The sequence below is a fragment of the Cynocephalus volans genome, chromosome 6 (genome assembly GCF_027409185.1).
Source record: "Cynocephalus volans isolate mCynVol1 chromosome 6, mCynVol1.pri, whole genome shotgun sequence".
Taxonomy (NCBI): Eukaryota; Metazoa; Chordata; class Mammalia; order Dermoptera; family Cynocephalidae; genus Cynocephalus; species Cynocephalus volans.
In genome coordinates, this window is record NC_084465.1 from 47,734,259 (window position 1) to 47,750,452 (window position 16,194).

General features: G+C 36.2%; 2 protein-coding genes across 7 annotated transcripts in view; one reads left to right on the forward strand and one right to left on the reverse strand.

Annotated features, from left to right (window-relative positions):
• The window catches only part of COG5 (component of oligomeric golgi complex 5), a 338,885-nt gene extending 334,068 nt beyond the window's left edge, over positions 1 to 4,817 (forward strand). The window contains exon 22 of the mRNA XM_063098584.1: positions 4,021 to 4,817. Coding sequence (XP_062954654.1) covers positions 4,021 to 4,135 — 115 coding nt within the window. The 3' untranslated portion in view covers positions 4,136 to 4,817. The remainder of the gene's footprint in view (positions 1 to 4,020) is intronic.
• Positions 4,818 to 5,146: 329 nt separating this feature from the next.
• Positions 5,147 to 16,194, reverse strand: part of HBP1 (HMG-box transcription factor 1) — a 31,452-nt gene continuing 20,404 nt past the window's right edge. For all 6 annotated transcript variants that reach the window (XM_063098585.1, XM_063098591.1, XM_063098586.1 and 3 more), the window contains 3 exons: positions 11,089 to 11,406; positions 7,496 to 7,637; positions 5,147 to 6,248 (listed from right to left, as the gene is read on the reverse strand). In XM_063098585.1, coding sequence (XP_062954655.1) covers positions 6,231 to 6,248; positions 7,496 to 7,637; positions 11,089 to 11,406 — 478 coding nt within the window. In that variant the 3' untranslated portion in view covers positions 5,147 to 6,230. The remainder of the gene's footprint in view (positions 6,249 to 7,495; positions 7,638 to 11,088; positions 11,407 to 16,194) is intronic.

Below are 16,194 nucleotides of genomic sequence, written 5' to 3' on the forward strand. Positions count from 1 at the left end.
TCTTACTTATATATTACTGCAAACCTAATTTTGCTCCTGCATACTGATGTATCACTGGATGAATTGCTTTCCCCTGTAGATAAACCCAGGGTGAGTATTGCTCTTTAAATGTCAGCAGATTTGTTTTAGCTTCTGGGGTAAACCTTGTTGCATGCATACTCAGCCTCTTGCTCCCAGCATAATGTGATAGGTTGTCGTAAAGTAGGGCAAATTGAGGACAGTGTACTACTGCTGCCAAATAAACAGCAAATAATGACTCTCTCCTGCCTTTGTTTCCTTTTGATACCAGATGTTTTTCTAGAGCTTAAATGAACACTAATCTAGTTAAATTTTTTATTATTATTATTTTGGGGGGGCAGCTGGCCAGTATGAGCATCTGAACTTGTAGGTCTGTGTCAAATGTGTTTTCAGTAAAGATGGAGAATGAGTTTTTAATGCAGAGGTTTCTTATGCTCTGCAGAAGTGGTAGGGTTTACCTCAAACACATTTACTCTTGACATTTGGTGGAGCAGCAACTTTTTTTTTTTTTTTTTTGTCAGCTGGCAGGTACAGAGATCCGAACCCTTGACCTTGGTGTTATAACACCATGCTGTAACCAGCTGAGCTAATCTCAGTCAGCTAAACTCTTACTATGGTTCTGAGTAGGGGAACACTTATGATGTATACAGACTTTAGTAGCCTAGTGGTACTTTGCTCTATACAATTATCAGAAGATGCTCAGTGCCATGTGCATCCTTGAATTGCGTGCCCTCTCACCATGGTCCAGGGCGCACAGGCTGAGAACCGTTCCTTCATCTTCTCTGTGTTTCTGCAGAACTCCAAGATCCCTGTTGTTGTGTTTGATCTCTTTTCCCAGTATCCCTATGTCACTAGATAAATACCTGTCAGTTCTGGGAACTGAGTGCCCGAGATAGGACCAAGAGGATGGAGCCAGGGAAAAAAGCTTGGGGCTTAACTGCCTATTGAGGCATGGGGTATATCTCTAAGTCATTTATGTATTTCAACACTAATCACACTATTTTTTTATTTCTATTTTTTGGCAGCTGGTCAGTACAGGGATTGAACCCTGGATCTTGGTGTTATCAGCACCACACTCTAACCAACTGAGCTAAGCAGCCAGCCCTCTCACACTGAATGTTTAATGCCTGATGAAAACCAACTTTGTTTTCCATGAAAACCTCCACTTGGCTAGTTTATGTTACACTAAGCAGTGTTGCCATGTTACCACAAGCCATTCCTCTACTAATTGTGTTTTGTTTTGTTCTTTCCTAATAAGGATAACTTCAATAATCTGCTTATTTTAGTTACAAAGCAGAGTTGAGACTAGCTCTTACATAATGCTTGGCCTGACTTCCAAGAAAGCTAATGTTTTGCTGAAGTAAATGAAGTAATTTAATAAGTGCTTCAAAATCTTGCTCTGATTTTAAGTGGGAGGGCAGCTTAATCTGTTTTTCTCCCCACGGTTCTGATGGTGTTTTTGGTGAACCGAAAAAAATCTAAGCAAACTCATTTCTGAGCTTCCTTCTACACAGTGGTTAATTTTTATAATGTCTTACCCTTTTAATGCAAATGAATCTGCTAAGTTGATTTTTGTCCCTTCATTAAATAGAATGGAACCATTCACTATGGAACAATTAGTTTCTCTGAATTTCAACGCACTTATTCCTCAGACTCAGATATATACCATCATCTCAAAGAGAGTTGAGCCCGTGGGGATTTCTCTACTGTATATAAATCTGGTAGAGACTACATTAGGGGACTGAGGGCAACTGCCTGGGATGGCATAGTAACTAGAAAAGTATTACTAAAAGAAGCAAGTTTTTTCATACAGAAATAGCTCCATTAAGGATCAGCTCTGACATGAACTAAGGCATCTCACAAAACATTGTTCTCTAAGAGCATTGAATTCCTTCCTGCATGCCAGTTAAGAATTATGTATTAGATGGGACTTGGGACTGAGTATGAGGTACCATCTCTCCTGCCCATCCCTCCACATAGCCGATTTAACGTACTTATGCCCTGAACGGAGCAGGGAGCCATCCTTCAGGAATTTCAAAATGCTAGATCCGGCTAAGACAAGCCTGTGGTACAGAAATTAGACTTGTCTGCAAATTTGTGTGCTCCCAAGGCAGTTTCCATTCTTTTGTGCCACCGGAGTTGGGAAAGGCTTTACTAAAAAGGGAGCATTTGAAGCTGAGTCCTAAGAGATAAAGAGCTTTGCAAGGAAGGAAACAGGAAGGGCATCCAAAGGATAAGGAAGACAGTGTGCCATGACCTAAGAGAATGTCTCACTTATTGTGAGATATTCAGTATGGCCAAAGATAAACAGGACATTTATCAGCATCTACCTTGTTGGGTAGAGATTTCTTTACTGCAAAGTAATATACAACCATACACCATTGATCTCTCCCTGTGCAAGCAGTAGGGTTGGGCTAAAAGGCACAAATGGAGTGAAGCTAGTTGCTTTGTGCATTACTTGGTAACACAAAGACTGAGACTAATGATTTCAGGGTAGGACACATCAAACTAAAGCCCAGCAGTAGCACAGAAAGGGGCGGTGGGAGTTTGATGATAAAGCTGGTAATCAGCTGGGTTGAGTTCAGGCATTGTCCTGTAGAGAACAGAGCGTGGCAAGTGCTGACACACTTCAGGAAGAGGTCTGCTGCTATAGTGGGGAAGACAGAGACAGCGCCAGGATGAACACCACATAGACGCTACAGCAGTCATGAGGGCACAAGACAGCAAGGGTTCAAACTGAAGCGAAGGGGAGATGTGGAAATTCCACTGGATGCGGAAATATGGGTGGTAAATTAATAGCATTTGGTAACTGGTTAGGTGTAGGAGCAAAAAAGAACTTTAGAGACCTTTAGATGATAGTGCCCTTTGGGGGGGTATCAGGAAAGGCAGGTAGAACACTGCCCTAATTTTATGACAGATGAGTTTGAGTGATACTTGCAAACCAATCAGATAAAGACCAGAAGACAGGTAGAAACAAAAATCAGGAGAGAGGTCAGGGTTGGAAATAAGAGATTTGAAATTTATGTGTTAAAGTGGTAGGTGGAGTAGAGGGGCACTGCAGAGTAAGTAATGAGCTGGTCAGACTCTGTCGAAGTATATTCCACACAGTTAGATAATGAACAAACCTGACAAAGGATTAATATTTTCAGTGTTTGGGAGCCAAGAAAAAAACAGTAAGAATTATGTATTAGATTGAGTATGTGAACTGAGTAATGGTATTAATTTACATCTTTATAGAAATGCTCTAATCTCAAAGTGTGACATTTGGAAGAAAACAATATAACAAAAATAGATGGGTATGCCTGAGACTTAAGTAGACCAATAATGAAAAATTAACAATCTTGTAACCATTATTTTTAGCTCCACTTATATAGACAAACTGATTCAGGGATTGGCATTTTTCATAAAGAGCAAGGTGTATTTCAGACTTTGCAGGCCATATGGTCTCTTCTGCTGTAACTGTTCAACTCTGCCACTATAGTGTGAAAAGTCATAGATGGTACATGAACAAGCACAGGGCTGGATTTGGCCTGCAGGCAGTTTGCTGACCCCCTGATCTAATTTAAGAGAATATGATCATCATAAATAACTGAATGCTACCATATACACTTGACTAAATTCAGACTGCTTCTTCATCACATGATTTGCCAGAAATTAGAGGACTGTGTTGTGCCAAAGGACCCTTGCACTCCTAAGCATGCCTTTCCAAGGTACAGCCTCTCCCGTGGGAGCTCTGTGAATAGGCACAGGCTGCCTGTGACTTTTCAGAAGCCTTTTCAACAGGGAGGCCACTACATACGATGCAGGCCAAAAACAGTTATAGTTTTGCACACTAACTGTAGTCAACCATAGTAACACTACCAATAAATGTTTGAAGACTGTTGTTCACTTGGTGTATGAAACTGGGCATAGCGGTTCCAGAAATGGGCTTATTTCTAATTTTGATATATTGGTATCCTCTAAGCTGTTTATGTAATATTTTGACATTGTTTTTATTTTTAGGGGAGCCTTGGAAGGTTATGTTCAATCAGTGAGAAGTAGAGAAGGCAGAGAATTTGCACCAGTCTACCCCATAATGGTTCAGCTGCTTCAAAAAGCTACATCTGCTCTTCAGTAACAATGTGAAATCTTTGTTAATCTCTACCTTCTGTTAATCCAAAGTTAGCACTTAAATAGCACATACTCTGAAAGACAGCCACTATCTACTGTTGTAGAATGTAACTGATTTTCCTATATTTCCTATTGATCTTTTTTTTTTTTTTAACCTCATTAGCACTTCTACTTTAAATAGCATAAAATAGATTCATCATCACAACCTTTAAACTCCGTGGACCTGATTTTTCCAGAAAGATATTCAACTCTTCCTTTCAGATTTTTTGTACAAAGCTAGCTAACATTTCTTTCCTATCACATAACTATGTCTTCTCATGGGTGCACACGAAGTCCTCATTGCTTTTAAAGAGATAAGACCAAGTTATATAATAGGTACCCTGCTTATCCCAACCTGCCTCCTCCTCCCTCAGTAAATGCAGCCCTGTAGTTCCCAAATTTGGCTGCACATTCTTGTCACTGGGGGAGTTTTTAAAAATCTTGATGCCCAAAATGCACTCCATACTAATTAAGACATCTGGGAGTGGGAACCATGGATCAGTATTTTTTTAAAAACTATCCCCAAAGTGATTCCAATATGCAAAAGAGTTTGGGAACCGCTGGCATATTCCCAAAGCTAAGATTTAGGGTTAAATGTTCTTGCTTAAGTATGTCATCCTGTATCTTCAAATAAAGCAAGGCTTTCTTTATGCTTTGTCATTTTATTGAAAAGCAGACTTTTGGGACCATTTAACCTTGTAACAAAGATGTCAAGTTAAAAATAAAAATATTTTTTATTCAACAAAGAAAGATTCTCTACAAATAGTAAATAACGTGAATCCTTATTTTTTCATTGCCCTTGATCCGTGTTTTTAATTCAACTTTTAAAATCCTATCAGCAACCTCCTAATTATAAAATCAAAAGTTTTCTTAGTGTTAAGAATTTACCTTATGTTTGTTTTCCATCTCCTGAACCTGTTATTCTGACATCTCATACATAAAATTCAGTCAAGATTAATCAATCAGTAAAAGTCAGAAATAAACAACTTTTTTTCATTTTATTTGAAATAATATACAAGAATATAGTGTGCAAAATTTAGGGGCAACATCATGAAGTGTAATGAACTGAAATCAATTTTACAGCTGTGATTCTTAACCAGAAACACCACTTGGTAAGTAACATGAAAAGCCATGATTGTAGTAGCTCAGAGCAAAAGCAGCTGTATTGCCAATGTATTTGCTCTAGTTTTAGACAGTTGGAGGAAAAGTAAAGTGCAAGTGTTGCACTGAAGTAAGTGCAAAGTCTGCCCCCACCATGGAGATAGGATGACAAAATATATGTCAGATATGTGGCTGAGGAGGTACAGAACACAAAGTTAAAAAATACAATGGTGTTGACTGTTAATAGCACCATTACAGTGACTATATCCCAATGCTATTAACTAACTTTAGCTTGGCATGGGCTAGGTCTCCACTGGAAATAATGGATGGGTGCTGCCACCTGGTGCATAAATTCAGCATGCTCATGGTAACTGCAGCAGGTGGCTCTTCTTCTGCCGGGACACCACACCATCACCTGCCACATGTTCTGGTAGCCTCTTGGCACTGGCCAGTCTAGGAGCGCCTGTGTTTGGCACAGATGCTGGGCCATGTGGTGGTCACTTGAGGAAAGGCCAACTCCCAGCTTTTGCTTCATTCCATCATGTGTTCAATATAGATTAATAAGCAGTAAGGAGCCAATGTATAAAACAGCAGTTACGTATTTTTAAATTCCCCTTTCATACAATTTAAAATAAAACATGTATATACTTCTCTCTTTCTACTGTACTTTAGCACCACAGGATATCAATTTTCAAGCCTATGTTACCTGATAGACATATATGAAGTTTGGAAGAAAAATAAGGCAATTTGGTTTACAATGTTGATAGTTTTAGCTTACTTAATGCTCTAATGGAGAAAGCAAATCCTCACTCATATTAATAAATCATTTCAAGACTCAATGCTATCAGTATCTCATGGTCACACAAATTCAGGATAAATAGTGAGACCTTGATCTTCTTAAGTCAATCCATCAAGAGTCAATGTTTATGCAAATATAGACTTAAGAAAATAAGCATCCTGGTTTAATGCTGTTGTGAGCCCTGTGGAAATAAAATGAAACTCAGTGAATGTTTACAAATCAATACACAGTAATTCTACATATGAAAACTAAGACTTGTAAGATGTTTATAAATTTACTATTAAAAGATTGCTTTTTCAAAGGTGATTTTGAAAGTCTGCTAACATCTGATGGCTTAAGCACCCACAAAATTTATAAAAATAAGAGAGATGGACTAGGATGAACAGAAAAGAAAGGGCAGACAGGAAAAGTCCTACCACATGAAATTCTAAATTAATAAAGAACTTCCAAAATCCAGTTCAGCCACTAGTTCACCAGTCATCTAATAATGATTTAAAAGAATTTTTTGAAAAATTTAAACAGATGTGACTTTCATGTTACTATAAAAAACCGGCTTAAATATATAATGAATTTAAAACATCTTAGCTCTCCTACTATAAACTACTGACATCTTCCCTTTTCTTTTTAATAATTCAACTTGAGCCCATTCTGTTCTATCATGTGAATTAATTTAAAAACACTAAACTAAGAGATGCTAGTCTAGTTAACAACCAAGTCTATCCAAGATATTATTATGATGCAAATTTGTTTACCACCTTTCCTGGGCCTTTCTAGTTCTCCTCCTCCTCGTTTTTTTTTTTTTTTGAAATTTATAAGAAAACAAAATTTATTGTTTCAGAGGCTGGGAAGTCCAAAGTCCAGAGAACATATCTGGTGAGGGTCTTCTTTGGTGGTGGCTTTATAGCAATGCAGGGATCTCACGTGGCAGAAAATGACGGACCTCTTGAGGTTTTTAATCTAGAAATTCTATGCCAATGGCAGAAGTCCCCATGAAAGTTAGTTAATGTACCCTCACACCTCCATTCTCATTAGCCCCTCATCAATTAAAGAAAGAAAGGCTGTCAAGACCACCACAAATTAGAGAAATTTTCAGCTGGTGCTATTAATGGGTTAATAACACCCATCTTTCAACACAACTAGAAATACTACATCCCAAGATTATTTTTCCACTTCAACATTTAGGACAAACACTCTTTTTAAGTATAAAAAGATTTCTACTTTTTATGCAAAAAGTATAGTGGCACTTGATGAAAACAAAGGGAGTCTTCTGTATATGATGATGTGAAAACATTATTAGGTTTTGAAGTATAAAAATACTAAGAAATAGCATCAACACGACCTTTAAAGGTTGTAACAACTGCTCCAATAGGCCAGTACACTATGGGGATAAGTGAAGATAATTTTAAACAATTACTTGTTGAAACATACTGAATTGGTTCTTTTCCTTTTCCAACAGTCAGGATTTAAACGTTTTTGTTCTTCAGCCAAAGCCTTTGCTTCTAATGTGTACATCCTTCTCTCTTCATTCTTCATTTTCTTCCACCTGTCACCAAGAATCACACTTATGGCTCTGTAAAATAAATATTTACACAGTGCTGAGGACAAGAATTTTTCATAAAACTCATGTCAAGTGCTGCTACTTCAGGAAGAAGTGTAAAGTTTTAAAAAAAAAAACAACTTTATCTAACATAGAGAGAAGGTCAGGGCTATTAATAGTCATTTCTAGTAAAATCCCAAGTCATATGGTCCATTTATCATAATCTTGACAGGTAAAGCCTCCTGGAATAGTGCCAATATTTCCAATTGTCAAAGGACATCTAAAATGACTAGAAATTGGATGTTCAAAAAAGCTTAAAGAAAAAAATTTTAAATATTTCAAAGAAAAGGTTTAAATTACCATTAGATCTATCCTGGTATATTCGTTTTTAAAAGATGTTTAAGATATAAGGCAGACAATGATCAGCATAATATCAGCAACATAAAGTATTCAACTTGTATTAAAAACTATTCTTATTTTATGTTTGTGCCCATAACCTATCAAATAGTTAAGATAAAGGTTTTTCATTCATGCAACCATAGTGAAAATGTGACATTAACTATGCATGCCTTACTGTTTGTCTCTTAAGATGAAACCAAGTAATAAACCTTAGGCAATATTCATAGTTATCACTTGACAAAACTGGATTTGAGTCAAAGAGTAAGGAGAAGTCAAACTGATGGGATATATAACATGATAGAAATTTGAAGCTATTTTCCTATTTATACTTGTCGCTCTAATACCAAATTTATTAAAGTGGCCTCACCCAGGACACACAAACATAAGCAACTTTCTTTCTATGAAGAGTATTTAGGGCCGAGCCCGTGGCGCACTCAGGAGAGTGCGGCGCTGGGAGCACAGCAATGCTCCCGCCGCGGGTTCGGATCCTATATAGGAATGGCTGGTGCACTCACTGGCTGAGTGCCGGTCACGAAAAAGACAAAAAAAAAAAAAAAAAAAAAAAGTATTTAACCTTTCATTTCATGACACACAAAATGGTTCTGGAATGATTGCACAAAGTACATACAAATGATTTTATACTGACTGATATGGAAGCTAAAGAGACAGGCATCTGTGCTTCAGAAGAACAGTAACCACAGAAGTTCAACTAAAAAAAATTAAATATGTAGTAATTATATTTGTCTTTATCTAAAAAGTCAATGCAATTAAACATTGTGTTGCATCTTCCTTTATTAAAAACCAATTTTTATAGTCTTTAGGTTAAATTTACCAGTTAAACAAATCAATAAAAAATATTCACACACACACCCCCGTCTCAGTCTTCCAAAGTAACAATATAAAATGTTTTTGAAGGGGGTGGTTATGTGACACTTGGGAAACACAAATGTATTCCTTCTTTTAAGTTAAAACGTGATGGATAATGAAATGTGCACAATGTTACAGACTATAGTCTATATTCCCTTGCATAATAAATACAAATATTTAATAAAAAATAAATGCAAAGGTTATTTTTGCAGTAAATTTTACATCCATATTGACATTTATACCAACTTAAAATGAGCTATATGTCTGAACTATCTGTTCTAGTTTCCATTCCCTCCCAATTTTCCCTCTAATAAGAATTTCTACTAGAACAAAGGGAAAAACCCAAGTTAAAATTATATATGATTTATCCCATTCAATTTAGAGGTAGGTACATCTGCCGTCCCTGGATAGCAGATGCTTACCAATTCATCACATGGGAGCACTGCTAAAATGCAAAGAAAAAATAAGATTTATGAGCAGTAAGGGATATAACCTAATACAGGTTGATTATCCCTTATCCAAAATGCTTTGGACTAGAAATGTTTTAGATTTTGGATTTTTTTTCAGATTTTGCAGTATCTGCAGAATACATACTGGTTGAGAATCCCTAATCCAAAAATCCAAAATGCTCTAAAATACAAAACTTTTATGATGTTTAAAGGAAATGCTCATTGGAGCATTTCTGATTTCCAAATTAGAGATGCTCAACCTGTATAGAGATCCTAAAAAAAAGAATAGGGGGGAAAAAAAAAACACATAAAGCTAAAATGAGATTTACACTCTTCTTATAATCAATCAGTATAGTCCTATTACCCAGAATTATAAATCCAGAATGCATCCTTGCTGACCCTCTCAACTGTTGGGGGGAAGAGGCTTATCCATGTAGTAGAGGAACAAGACATGTAACTTTTTCTTAAAATGCCTTTAAACTCTGAAAGTATATTTTCTATGAGAACATCATATATTCATCACCAAAGAAGCAGACTTGTAAACTGAATTTTTAAAAACCAGTACATTTAAACCCACCTTTTTTACTGATAAAGAAATGGAAGATTAAAACTTAATTGCCCAAAGTCACACAAATGACTGATCCAAGACAAAAATTTCAAGTGTTGGGCTGGCCCGTGGCTCACTCGGGAGAGTGCAGTGCTGATAAAGCCAAGGCCACGGGTTTCGCCATATAGGGATGGCCAGTTAGCTCACTGGCTGAGCGTGGTGCTGACAACACCAAGCCAAGGGTTAAGATCCCCTTACTGGTCATCTTTAAAAAAAAAATTTTTTTTTCAACAGTGTTGTAAAGGCCCAGAATTCTTAGGAATTTTACACTTAGGAATCTAAAGAAATAACCAAAAACTAGGACAAAACTATTCATTATAGTGTTACTTGTAATATTTTTGTAATAGAAATTGACTAAGAAATATATGTATCAACTCTCAGAGATGCATTTGAGGTAAGAAGCTTCTCTTTTTAAAATGTAAATACTTCAAACGTAAGTTCATAACTTAATTATTTTACGTGGATAATTATTTGACTTTTCTCATGTTCTCAAGGGTAAAGGAAATAGTTTTGATCCTCAGGAAAACAGGAAGACTGGAAGAAGATAGCTGTCATATACAAGTATAATAACTTGATTGGTTTGAGAGGGAGTGAGCAGGAGAGGAGGGTACAGGAAACAGAGGAGGAAGGACCTGAGTTAAACTTTTTATTCCAGGGCTCTACTGAGGACAACTCTAAGTTCAGCCTTTGACAGATCTGACAGCCTCCTACAAAATGCCAATGCCAATGCCTGCAGATCCCATAGCATGACTCAGTTATAAAGTACCTACATCCTTGTGATCTCACACAAGGAAGTTCCTACAAAACTTTTCTATAAAGATGGAATTATTAATTATTAGAACTGTGTCCTCTAACAGATAAATGACATTTCATATTATTTTAAGAAAATAGAAAGAACTCAATAAAAGCTACTGAAGAATAAGTTTATTTAACTATCCCAGTTACTGTGAATTGCACTGAAGTGTTAGCAGTTACTATAATCAGAATTATCACTATTTTAAGTAGTAGATTATCAGATATAAAGCTATGCTATCTACCCTATGTGAATCAATGTACAGTATATGCATGTATTGAAACATGCTGTACAAATGTACAAATATGTACAAATAAATGTTAAAAAAAATTTTTAAATAGAAAAAAAAAGAATTATCACTATTTTTACCTGTTATCTTTCCCTGGATACATCTGAGTATATTCGACTCTGTATTTTTTGGCAAAAAGCATGAAGGCATTCATTGGTCTTTTGCACTTATTAGGAGAGGTGGCACTCACAGTCCCTGAGCTGTGGTTTTTGACAGCTTTAGCATACAAAGAATTGGAAGAGAGCTGTGATGATCCAGGTGAGCCACAGTTTTTACTGAATCCAGATCTTGCAAAGTCTTGACCACCAGGTCCTCCACAAGACAATGACGCACGACGCTGACGAGCCATACTACTTAACACATACACTGCAGAAGAATCCATAGGTGTGAAGTCATAGCTACAAAATTTAAAAACATTTATTACCAAGATTTTAATTCAATTTACATTATCCAATTTCTAACAACAGGGTGTTTTTAAAAAAACTCTTAACATCTCACTGGAAATTTCAATGCATTTTCACCTACACAGTGTTACCAACACTACTTTTAACAACTTTTGCCATTGACAGTTGCTTGTAAGATGAAACCTTATGTATGCATTGACTAAAATTATTTATTTTAAAAAAACCTCTGCAGATAATAGAAAAGTTTTTTTTTAAAAAAAGACTTCAAGCCTCCCCAAAGGAATCTTTGGAACGGTATACTTTATTCACAGCAAGTAACTCCTCCAGATCCCACACGACCCATTTATTCTTATTTTAGATGCATTTTTTGACAAATCTGACAATCTGATTCTTGGCCTTCAGGAGCCTACATCTAGAAAATTAAAATGGAGTGGCAGGCATATACCAGGCCAAAGGACTAAATACCACAGAAGACAAAAGGTTAGACAAGAGCAGTCAAAGCTGTTAAATGCAGCTAAAGGAATGTAAAATGTACAGTAATCTGGGCCATTTGTTTAGGTAAAAGGAGTCATACATACATCAGTCCCCCAAAAGACCATCCAGGTGTATAACAAAGCATAATAACTTAAAAGTTCATGGTAAAAACCCTCCTTTTCCAGGGAAGGCCACGTTTGGTTCTGTATATCCAGTTTACGCAGGCATGGAAATAAGCTATCCATATTATCCTCTCATCTCCTCAACAAGCCTGCTTTGGAGAGTATCGTTATCCCCTTTTACATGAACAAACCAGCTGAGGCAGTAACGTATCAATCATCCAAGGCCACACTGCTAGGATCCAAATCCAATTGTTGTTTTCTAGGATTACAACTTTCATAAAATAATCTTAAGCCCCACACATATGTAATTTAGAAAAAATGACAAATTTTAAGCACTATAAATGAATGTGACACAAAATTATTAATCTCTACTGAAGGAAAATATTTAATTACAATTTAAAATACCAAAAGATACAGCGTAAGCTAATTACTTAAATTTGAAAACTCCACCATCTAGTGGTACAAATACAACTATCATCTACTTCCATTATGAATACGACGTCAATCAGTTTGAAATATTCATTAACAGAATTCAGGATTTTGACATGACTGCAACATTAAAATACGACATAGAATATCTTTTTTTTTTTTTTTTTTTTTTTAAATCTTAACCTTCTGCTACACCACCTCAGGTAAGCATTTGTTCTCATCACTAAACCATCCATAGTTCCTCAAATGTGCCTTGTTTCACATCTCTACTTTTGTATATGCCATTCCTTAAGCTTAGAATGCCCTTTCCCACCTTCATTGTCTAATCATTACTCTGAAAGGCAAACTCCACAGGAATGTAGTGCCCATTAACCATATCACACATATTAACCCATTTAATCCTCCTTCCAATATTCTCCCCATTTCGTAGACTTTTTTAAAGAAGAGCCATAGAAAGGTTAATTAACTTACCCAAGCTTCCACAGCAAATCTATTGCAGAGCCAGGATTTGAATCCAGGCAGTCCAGCTGCAGATCTCATGCTCCTACCAGACTCCACTGCCTCTCTATCAGCATGTGTCACACTAATCTACTTCCTTATCTAGACTGGAAGCAAAGCGGCATGCCCTTGTCTTAACTCATTTTTAAGTAATTCTGGAGAACATGGTAATGTAAAATTTTAATTGGATGCAAATCTCAGCTCTGCCACTTAGTAGTAATATGACCTTGGGAAAGTTAAGTAAACCATCTAGCCTCAGTTTACTTTATCTGTAAAGTATCTATAAAATACAAATAATACATGCTATGAAGTATTGCTGAAAGAATAAGTGTGAAACACTTAGGGCGGAGGCTGTCACACAGTAGTACTCAATTAGGAGTATCTATTACTGTTATAGAAGCAGCCTAGATTAGCAGATTACTAAATTTGGAATCTTTACAAGATGTAGGCTTGAAACCTTAATTCTGACACAAACTGGCTTTGTTTTGGGCATGTTCTTTAACCCCTCTGAGTTCTCTCCTCTGTAAAATGAGGATATAACCTACTAATAGGGTAATAAACATTACATAAGTTAACATATGTACAGTTCCCGGCACATAGTAGGCACTCAATTAAGTTTGTTAAATTATCATATTACTTGATAGAAATGTCAACTTCACAAAGTCAAAAATGACTTTTAAACCGGCCTGGAACTGGCCAGTTAGCTCAGTTGGCTAAAGTGCAGCCTTGTAATACCAAGATCATTGGTTCGGATTCCCAAACCAGCCAGCTGCCAAAAACAAACAAACAAACTTGCCCGATACCTAGGAGGTTTGCCTCAATTCTCAATGTCTCAGAAAGGGCTTCTTTAAATCATGCTCTCACTTGGAAAAGCTTCCTTTCTACAACAGAGCCTCAAATTGTGTTTAATAGCTCGTCAACTTATTGTTGACTTCTGGTTTTTACTAAGCTACAAACTACTCAAATGTCCTTCCCCGTAAATCATGACCTAAGAGCTTCCCCCAAATCCCCAAGTGTACACGGGAATTTATTCTAGGGTTCCCCCTCAGACTGAGTGCTTCTTCTTCCTTTCTTTCCCTTCTTGCCCTCCCTATGCCAGACATCTTCTCTTAACTCCTAAGTCATAATCTAATCCACCATGAAAATTTAGATAATTTCATGCTTCTTAACTTTTTCATGGTTTCTCCTGGATGAAAATGCCCATTTTCACTACTATTCAGGGAGGGGAAAGGAGGGCATTGCTATTATGTTGCAGTCACTCAACAGTAAAATGAGATCAATGACCAAGCTCATCTTGAGTGATTATTATTCAGTGGGAACAAGTGATGAGAACTTGCCATCTCAGATAAACAGGAATTTGCTTTTGATTTAAAGAACAAAATTTTTCACTATGCAATATTTGATATATAAAAAAAGCATATAACTTATGCAAGTATGAAGCATACAAATAAATATAAATGAACCTTCAATCCAAATCAAGAACAGAACATTTCTAATATCACTGAAGTTCCACATTTGCCAACTCCAGAGATAACCACTCTCCTGTTTTATCATTCCCTTACTTTTTCAGTAATTTTATTATGAAAATAATATTCATAAATACAACATATAAATACTAACTACAGTAATATTAATTATGTTAATATGTTTGTCATATTAATATCCAATATATGACGTTTTGTTATAAAGAAAAGATTTAACATAGCAGGCCTGAGTGCTGTCCTTTCAAAGGTCTATTTACAAGATTAACCTGACTGGCATCTAGAACTTGAATTTGGGGAGGGTTCCTATCATTCTCACAATAAGAATGGCTTGCTGTGCCTAAACTGTGTATGAACAGGATCGTTTACTCTGAACACCTGCTTTCCTTCTGGAAGCTTGGAATTTTGGTATATGTCAGGCAGAGGTATGTACTAACAAGCTTCTCTGGTAGACACACCTCATACATGTTATCATAACTCACTGCTAGGGGAATTAAGTATGTCCTGTGTGACTGCACTGGGAGAGGACCCCTGAAAGCCTGGCTTCTCCCAGACTTCATCCCATGTCTTTTCTCTTTCCTGATTTTGCTTTGTATCCTTTCATCATAATAAATCACAGCCATAGGGAAAAAAAAAAAAGCATAGCCATGAGCACAACTACATGCTTAGTCTTATGAGTCCTCCTAGCGAATCATCGAACCTGGAGGTGGTCCTGAGGGACCCCTGACATAATTGTAAAATGTATATATTATACATAATATATAAAGCTTAATATATAAAGCTTACATTTATTAGATATATTTATAAATTTATAGACTTATAGATTAGATATATTTCTAAAAAACAATTCCATTAAAAATTGAATCATTTATATTTCAGAGACTAATTTTTACTTAACATTGTTTTTAAAATTGACTGTTTTAAAATGTATAGCTAAGATTCATTCATTTTCCACTGATAAAAAGAATTCCATTGTACGATTATAACAAAATTTACATATTCATTCTCCAGTTAATTGGCATTGATATTGTTTCTACATTTTTGCTATCATGTACAATACAGCTACAAACTTATTTATACATGTCCTTGAGTATGTCTACGAGAATTTACTCCTCTAAAGTATATATAATGAGGAATGGAATTTCTGATATTCACCTTTACATGATAAAGCCAAATTTTCTACCAAAATTTTTCTATCAGGTTACATTCTCACCAAAACATAGGAGTTATCACTAACCTACATCTTAAGAATACTTAAAAATATCAGTCCTTAAAATTTTGTCTCATTTTCCAGTTTTCAAAGAAGAGTATATATATATATAAGGGATGTAATCGAACAGCACTTAGATTCCAATCTTGTAGCCACTTACCAAGCACATGGCCTATGTAGGCCCTATGCTAGTTGCTTCTTAAATAACAGTCTCACTTATTCTTACAATATATAAAATACATTAACTTTACATTTTATTACACTAAATTGAATGAAATAAAATCTACAGGCCAACAGGAACTCTTGAGAATTCTCTACTTAGTGCCCATACTTGCCTATGGATTTGATAATTATCTTAAAGAAAGAATCCCAGATATCTGCAATGCAGACTCTGGGTACCTTCTGGAAGTAGGCTGACCAACTGTCCCACTTGTCCAGGACTGTGAGTTTCCAGAGATGCTGGACTTTCAGTACTAAATCCAGAAAAGTCCCACATAAATTGGGATAGATGGTCATCCTTCTTGAGAGTCAGGACACACACATGGGTTCCTGTCCCATACTGCCAGTT